This window comes from Oncorhynchus masou, unplaced genomic scaffold (genome assembly GCF_036934945.1).
Source record: "Oncorhynchus masou masou isolate Uvic2021 unplaced genomic scaffold, UVic_Omas_1.1 unplaced_scaffold_504, whole genome shotgun sequence".
In the NCBI taxonomy this organism is placed as follows: domain Eukaryota; kingdom Metazoa; phylum Chordata; class Actinopteri; order Salmoniformes; family Salmonidae; genus Oncorhynchus; species Oncorhynchus masou.
Genome location: NW_027011440.1, coordinates 203,554 through 212,387, shown reverse-complemented (window position 1 = coordinate 212,387; position 8,834 = coordinate 203,554). Strand labels below are relative to the sequence as shown.

Genomic DNA, 8,834 nt, shown 5'->3' with positions numbered 1-8,834 from the left:
ACTTCAAATTTAGCAAATCATTTACTTAGTTAGCCATTTGTCCAGTGTGATTACAAAACAAATTCACATTTTGGTTTGGCTTTAAACTAACTTTGTGCTTGTAATTGAGCCATCTAGCTAGATCACATCCCACCGCAGTGAGAAAGGTGAACCAGTAAACTGCAGTTAACCCAATAAAGCTAAAAAATAGTTACCAGTAAGCTAAAGTTAACCCAGTTAGCTCAAATGGCTAACGTTAGCGATCGTTGCCATCGCTACAGCAATGTTAGCTAGCTAGCTACATTTTCTTAGCAGAATCCTAGAAGCCGAAATATTTTGCATGCATGGTCTATCCCTTTTTGTTAGCAAAGCTGTTCTAGTGAAACTCACCCTGTTTTGTGAAACTCACTTTTCACTTTTTTTGTGCCTCTCTTGAATCCATATGTAGACTTCCATGTCTGAACCCAAGTCCATAGAGTCCCTGGGTTCTGGCTGTGGTGTTCCAGACCAGAGAACCTCACAGCTGGGTCCAGAGATGGTCTCAGTGAAGCTGGAGGACTGCAGTCAACCACTGCAACTCAATGTGATTGTCAAAGAAGAGCCAGAAGTCCTAGAGGAAGAGATGGCTGTCAAGGAGGAGGAGGCAGAGGAGGATAGAGCAGTCGGAGAGGAGGATAGAGCAGTCGGAGAGGAGGATAGAGCAGTCGGAGAGGAGGAGAGAGCAGTCGGAGAGGAGGTGGAGGAGAGAGCAATCGGAGAGGAGGTGGAGGAGAGAGCAATCGGAGAGGAGGTGGAGGAGAGAGCAATCAAAGAGGAGGTGGAGGAGAGAGCAATCAAAGAGGAGGTGGAGGAGAGCAGAGTCAACGACGAGGAGAGTCCAGTCAAACACGAGGTGAAGGAGAGCGGAGTCAACGACGCGGAGAGTCCAGTCAAACAGGAGGTGAAGGAGAGCGGAGTCAACGACGAGGAGAGTCCAGTCAAACAGGAGGTGAAGGAGAGCGGAGTCAACGACGAGGAGAGTCCAGTCAAACAGGAGGTGAAGGAGAGCGGAGTCAACGACGAGGAGAGTCCAGTCAAACAGGAGGTGAAGGAGAGCGGAGTCAACGACGAGGAGAGTCCAGTCAAACAGGAGGTGAAGGAGAGCGGAGTCAACGACGAGGAGAGTCCAGTCAAACAGGAGGTGAAGGAGAGCGGAGTCAACGACGAGGAGAGTCCAGTCAAAGAAGAGAACAGGGATGGGTCTCCAGATCTAGAGGAAGTAGATAGTATCACTGATCCAGGTAAGCAGGAGATTCCACAACTGTTATTGACAGCTCACTTCCCACAACTATTATTGTTAAAGTGAGCTCCGCTTCTAGACAGAGATTGTGGTAGTGTTTAGCTTTCGTCCGTCCCCTCGCCCCGACCCGGGCTCGAACCAGGGACCCTCTGCACACATAGACAACAGTCACCCACGAAGCATCATTACGAAAGCCGCGGCCCTTGCAGAGCAAGGGGAAAAACTACTTCAAGTCTCAGAGCGAGTGACGTCACCCGATTGAAACGCTATTAGTGCGCACCACCGCCGCTAACTAGCCGTTTCACATCGGTTACACTCACCCCCCTTTTGACCTCCTCCTTTTCTGCAGCAACCAGTGATCTGGGTCAACAGCATCAATGAAACAGTATAGCTTCCATCCCTCTCCACACCCCAACCCGGGCTTGAGCCAGGGACCCTCTGCACACATCAACAACTGACACCCACGGAGCATCGTTACCCATCACGCCACAAAAGCCGCGGCCCTTGCAGAGCAAGGGGAACAACTATTTCAGGTCTAAGAGCGAGTGACGTCATCAATTTGAAACACTATTAGCGCGCACCACCGCTAACTAGCTAGCCATTTCACATCGGTTACAGTAGCAGTATACCATTAACCCACTGTGCAACCTACCTGTGTCTGTATCTTTAAATATTGTGGCGTCAGCATCCTGTTATGGGTATGCTTGTCACGGGCAGAGACAGGATAGTTTGTCAGGATCAAAAGAAATATTAAAGGAGCAAAGCTCAGGTTAAAGTCAGAGGAAAACTGACAATGGATACATGTTTACTTCAAACTACTTTTGTAATCCAACTTTAGTAAACGTTAATAATCGATCAAATTGATCACGGAGCGATCTGTATTCAATAGCAGCAAGTCTTGTAATCATGGTCCACATTCTCTCTTCCATAACATCCTCCTGTGTACTCGATGACAGGAAGTGCCTATTTCTCATTTCACCAAGGATTAACTTCAACCCAATTCCCAACACTGGCGACATCGTCTGGAAGCTGTAGGGCCCAGTTGACAGTTCCTATCTATTTTCTCTTGCCATAGACAATACAGAGACTGGCGGAGTGATATTTTTTGTTTGTTTTTTGTGAACAGTTTTCCTTGGGGTTTTGCCTGCTACAGACGTTCTGTTATAGTCACAGACATGATTTAACCAGTTTTGGGAACTTCAGAGTGTTTTGTATCCACACATACTAATCATATGCATATACTATATTCCTGGCATGAGTAGCAGGACGTTGAGATTCTGCTTCAATATAATTGAGACCTGTCATGGCTGCCAAAGGTGGTTCCAGGAAGTAATCAAGGAAGTATTAACTGGGTTTTGAGGACATGTGACGCAATCAAGACATCTTGTTGTTTTACGACTTATTAAATGTTCTATCATTTGTGTTTAACTTTATAAATAGTTTGGTTGGTTGTGTAGGTTGGTTGGTTGTGTAGATTGGTTGTGTAGAATGGTTGTGGAGGTTGGTTGTGGAGGTTGGTTGGTTGTGGAGGTTGGTTGGTTGTGGAGGTTGGTTGGTTGGTTGTGGAGGTTGGTTGGTTGTGTAGATTGGTTGGTTGTGTAGATTGGTTGGTTGTGTAGGTCGGTTGTGTAGATTGGTTGTGTAGGTCGGTTGTGTAGGTCGGTTGTGTAGGTTGGTTGTGTAGATTGGTTGTGGAAAAATCTAATGTATTCCTTTTTTGATATTTAGTGTTAAGGCAGCAAAATGTGTCGACTATGCAAGAGGTGTGTTGTCTTTAACTAGCTACTGTATGTCCATATTCCCACAGGAGAGATCTCCAACCCAGGTTCAGACAGTGAGCCCAGTTCCACAGCATCAGGAAACCATAAACAACACAGACGGAGGAACTCAGGACAGAAACATCACCACTGCATGGACTGCTTCACTAGTTTCTATGATCCAGAGGAGTTGAGAAGGCACACTTGTAGGCCCCGCCCCTGCTCAGATTGCAGAGACAGTTTTATTTGTCCAATTCACCTCAAATCACACCAACAGACTCACAGAATAAAGAAGATTTATCCGTGTGATCAATGTGGGAAGAGCTTTCCGACACCAAGCAAACAGATGACGCACCAGAAAACTCACACAGGAGAGAGGCCTTACCACTGCTCCCAATGTGGGACGAGCGTCAGTAATTTAGCACATCTAAAGCGACACCAGAGGATAATACACCTGGGAGAGAAGCCTTACCACTGCTCTCAGTGTGATAAGCGCTTCAGTCAGGCAGGTCATCTGAAGACACACCAGCGAACTCACACAGGAGAGAAGCCTTACCACTGCTCTCGGTGTGGGAAGAGCTTTGGTCGGGCAGGATCTCTGAAGACACACCAGATTACTCACACAGAAGAGAAGCCGTATCACTGCTCTCAATGTGGGGATAACTTCACCAGTTTATATTTCCTAAAGAAACACCAGATAACTCACACAGGAGAGCAGCCGTACCACTGCTCTCAGTGTGGAAAGAGCTTCAGTCAGGCAGGAGACCTGAAGCAACACCAGCGAACTCACACAGGAGAGAAGCCATACCACTGCGCTCAGTGTGGGAAGTGGTTTGGTTGGGCACGAGCTCTAAAGAAACACCAGCTAACTCACACTGGAGAGAAGCCTTACAACTGCTCTCAACGTGGGAAGGGTTTCAGTCGGCCAGCACACCTAACGAGACACCAGCGAACTCACACCGGAGAGAAGCCTTACCACTGCTCTCAATGTGGGAAGAGCTGCGGTCAGACAGCAGACCTAAAGAGGCACCAGCTAACGCACATCGGAGAGAAGCCTTACCACTGCTCCCGGTGTGGGAAGAGTTTCAGGCATTTAAAAACTCTGAAGATGCACCAGATGAGAAGCTTTTCCACTGCTGTTAGTGTGGGAAGAGTTTTAAATGCATAAAATAACATCAGAAGATGTTGCCCAACACTGACCTTTTTATAATGGTTTTGCCAAGCTGGGCATCTCACCAATATTGACTGAGTTGTTTTTTTTCTTCTTCTCCAACCTGATGTACATTGTCATATAAAAAAATGTACCAAAGCTTATGAAATATGACACGAGGGTCACATTTTAAATTAAAGTGTCTATTCCTCCAGAAATGTATTCCGTTTCTATCTCCATAAATCAATACTTTCTTCACCACACTTCTATCATCGAAAGTCAACCGCTCTCCTCTTGAACGTTTTGTTTGCATATTGATGTTATTGCACCAGTGTTGAGGAAACACATTAGTAACACAGGGGGTTACAGTAATAGCATTACATTACTCAGTAACAAGGTTGCAACGAAGTTGACATCTGTATTTAAATAGTAACTAGTTAGCAACGTGTTACTTTCCGTGTGGCGTTTCCATGATGTGATTTCACCTGCCAGGAGAGGCAGAGAACCTGGTTTACAGGTAAATGCATGAGAAGCCTTACTCACCTGACCTCTCACATTATACCTTACTCACCTGACCTCTCACATTATACCTCACTCACCTGACCTCACATTATACCTTACTCACCTGACCTCTCACATTATATCTTACTCACCTGACCTCTCACATTATACCTCACTCACCTGACCTCACATTATACCTCACTCACCTGACCTCTCACATTATATCTCACTCACCTGACCTCTCACATTATACCTCACTCACCTGACCTCACATTATACCTTACTCACCTGACCTCTCACATTATACCTTACTCACCTGACCTCACATTATACCTTACTCACCTGACCTCTCACATTATACCTTACTCACCTGACCTCTCACATTATACCTTACTCACCTGACCTCACATTATACCTTACTCACCTGACCTCTCACATTATACCTTTCTCACCTGACCTCACATTATACCTTACTCACCTGACCTCTCACATTATACCTCACTCACCTGACCCCTCACATTATACCTCACTCACCTGACCTCTCACATTATACCTTACTCACCTGACCTCACATTATACCTTACTCACCTGACCTCTCACATTATACCTTTCTCACCTGACCTCACATTATACCTTACTCACCTGACCTCTCACATTATACCTTACTCACCTGACCCCTCACATTATACCTCACTCACCTGACCTCTCACATTATACCTTACTCACCTGACCTCTCACATTATACCTTACTCACCTGACCTCACATTATACCTTACTCACCTGACCTCTCACATTATACCTTTCTCACCTGACCTCACATTATACCTTACTCACCTGACCTCTCACATTATACCTTACTCATCTGACCTCACATTATACCTTACTCACCTGACCTCACATTATACCTTACTCACCTGACCTCTCACATTATACCTTTCTCACCTGACCTCACATTATACCTTACTCACCTGACCTCACATTATACCTTTCTCACCTGACCTCACATTATACCTTACTCACCTGACCTCACATTATACCTTACTCACCTGACCTCACATTATACCTTACTCACCTGACCTCTCACATTATACCTTACTCACCTGACCTCTCACATTATACCTTACTCACCTGACCTCTCACATTATACCTTACTCACCTGACCTCTCACATTATACCTTACTCACCTGACCTCACATTATACCTTACTCACCTGACCTCTCACATTATACCTTACTCACCTGACCTCTCACATTATACCTTACTCACCTGACCTCTCACATTATACCTTACTCACCTGACCTCTCACATTATACCTTACTCACCTGACCTCTCACATTATACCTTACTCACCTGACCTCTCACATTATACCTTACTCACCTGACCTCACATTATACCTTACTCACCTGACCTCTCACATTATACCTTACTCACCTGACCTCTCACATTATACCTTACTCACCTGACCTCTCACATTATACCTTACTCACCTGACCTCTCACATTATACCTTACTCACCTGACCTCACATTATACCTTACTCACCTGACCTCTCACATTATACCTTACTCACCTGACCTCTCACATTATACCTTACTCACCTGACCTCTCACATTATACCTTACTCACCTGACCTCTCACATTATACCTTACTCACCTGACCTCTCACATTATATGAAAACGGAAAGAAAGTTCAGGACAAACACACATTAAGAACACCTGCTCTTTCCATGAGATCGACTGACCAGGAGAATCCAGGTGAAAGCTATGATCCCTTATCGATGTCACTTGTTAAGTTCACTTCAATCACTGTCGATGAAGGGGAAGGTCAAAGATGGATTTTGAAGCCTTGAGACGTGTGTGTGCCATTCAGGGGGTGAATGGCCAAGACAAAAGATTTAAGACACCGGTTTGTGTCAAGAACTGCAACGCTGCTGGGTTTTTCACGCTCAACAGTTTCCCGTGTGTATCAAGAATGGTCCACCACCCAAAGGACATCGGGTTGACACAACTGTGGGAAGCCTTGGAGTCAACATGGGCCAGCAGTACAGCTTTCAACACCTTGTAGAGTTCGTGCCCCAACTAACTGAAGCTGTTCTGAGTCAATAATAACTCAATATCAGGAAGGTTAACCTAATGTTTGGTATACCCAGACTAAATAAAAATGTCATTTACGTTACTGCTTTGTTTTTTCATGTTTTTTAGTATGGGGTTTAGGCATCATTCAGGATACTGGTTTGTATAAAATATCACCACCTAACCAACTTGAAGAGACACCAGTGAAGTTGAATGCAGTGGGTGTAGTAGCTTCGTTGAACCAGAAGGTGGCGACCCGTAATTTAAACAGCTTTAGGCATCAAACCAGTATCCTGAATGATGCCTAAACCCTGTACTAAGAAACATGAAAAAACAAAGCAGTAACGTAAATGACATTTTTATTTACCCTTAGTTTTGCTTTCTCGCCATGACTGGCCTCACACTCCAGTACTGTAGGTGGCGCTGCATGCACCTGTCAGTTGGTTGCGATCAGCCAATACAAATTAAAGAAGGATTTGCTTTTCCGCCATGACTGACCTCACACTCCAGTACTGTAGGTGGCGCTGCATGCACCTGTCAGTTGGTTGCGATCCGCCAATACAAATTAAAGAAGGAGTTGCTTTCTTCCAATAGCGGAACATTGATCAAGGTGCTTCACGTATTATCTGACCATTGTTTCCAAACAAAAATGTATGAAGATATTAGATCATATTCTTAAAATGGCAGTCAGCAGAAGAAAACATAACAAAGCGAAGCCCCCCCCCCCCATTTCTGTAAATTGCTTAGTGTAACCACTCTCAAATTCCTAGACAGAGTTATGGATGCAAGACTGGCCATGCATCCATGATAGTTTTGAAGCTAAATAATGTTGGTTTACATTTACTTTGTTTATCAACACTGGATTAAAACAGGCTTTATTTAGTATGTTGGGTTCTGACGGGGTAAGAGTTTATCTAAGCTTGTGAGGAATTTATATTCTTCAAAAATGAATGTACATGAATGTAGGCAGCAACATAATGATTTAGTGCAGTTGCGCAGTGTGCATCTATCGCATCCTTGACTGTCCTGAGTTCGCAGATAGTTATTCTCACGATGACAGTGAAGTGAAGGCGTAAGAATGGCAAAAAGATCAATCCTTCGTCTCCTGTTTACCACCTTTGTCTCGAGTACATACCTACATCTCCTGAATACAAACCAAGTAAACGTACGTGTAACTCTTCATGCTCTCTTGAAAAACTTTGCGGATCTTGAAATGGAACCAGTTGGCTATGCTGAGCGCTCTGACGTTGAGCCAGACCAGGATGAAGTGGGCCGAAAAGCAGTGACAGGTGTCGTGGAGATTTTTTGGAAAGAGGATTCCTGTTATTTTGGCCGACCCACACAGTGTCGGGCTGGGTAACGGACAAACTAAAAATGGTTACATCTGTAAACGTTTCGAGAATTGTTGAGATTTTGTTTTGTGCATCCTCCGCTCAGAGGAAGCGGACGTGTTGTGATTTGCTCTACGGAGTAGGGCGCCACTCAGAGGTGATCCGTGTTGTAAACATACTCCTGGTGATTGTTAAACCCGCCGTTTGATAAAACACAGACCCGGTGGCAATGGCGAGTCTGAGGATACCCTGTCTGTCTTGTTGAGCTTTGTCACCGACTTTTCTATTGGCGCCCTGCTCCTGAGAGCAAAGAAATGCACAGCTCTTGTCCCGAGAAACGTGGAGCGCTTGATCCCTCTGGAGAGAAGAAACGCAACAAATCACCAACAGTCCACTTTGAGTTACTTTCAATGACTCAACAGTCCCCAACCTCTTCTTCACTCAACCAGAACGAGGTCTGTGATGTTATTCCGGCAGACTACCATAGAAGATTTGTTTTATAACTAACTCAAGATGGACCACAGCCTGTTCTTTAAAGTGGGAACGAATTCGTTTTTTTTGGCAAAGGGTAAAATCTACAAAAATGTGTCTTAACAGAAGCTAGTTTTGGAAACAAAAAACTGTGCATGAATTCGTACAAAATCGATCTTCTCCCACTGCCGGCCACTGGGCATCCTCTCATCACCATATTTGGTAGTGAGTGGACACGCCAACCGGATGCTTCACACTAACATATTTCCGGTGAAATATCTGGCTCATTGTTC

The 8,834-nt window shown here is 44.8% G+C and overlaps 1 protein-coding gene across 1 annotated transcript; it reads left to right on the top strand.

The window, feature by feature from the left end:
- Window positions 1-433: 433 nt before the first annotated feature.
- LOC135535713 (zinc finger protein 436-like) lies at window positions 434-4,343 on the top strand. The gene is made up of 2 exons (XM_064962145.1): window positions 434-1,259; window positions 3,066-4,343. Exons 1-2 carry the CDS (start codon window positions 434-436, stop codon window positions 4,181-4,183), a joined length of 1,944 nt encoding a protein of 647 aa, XP_064818217.1. The 3' UTR covers window positions 4,184-4,343.
- Window positions 4,344-8,834: the final 4,491 nt, after the last annotated feature.

Coding starts and splice junctions, on each gene's coding strand:
- LOC135535713 (XM_064962145.1), top strand. CDS start 434: ATGTCTGAACCCAAGTCCATAGAGTCCCTGGGTTCTGGCTGTGGTGTT. Junction 1,260..3,065: donor AGATAGTATCACTGATCCAG/GTAAGCAGGAGA, acceptor ATATTCCCACAG/GAGAGATCTCCAACCCAGGT.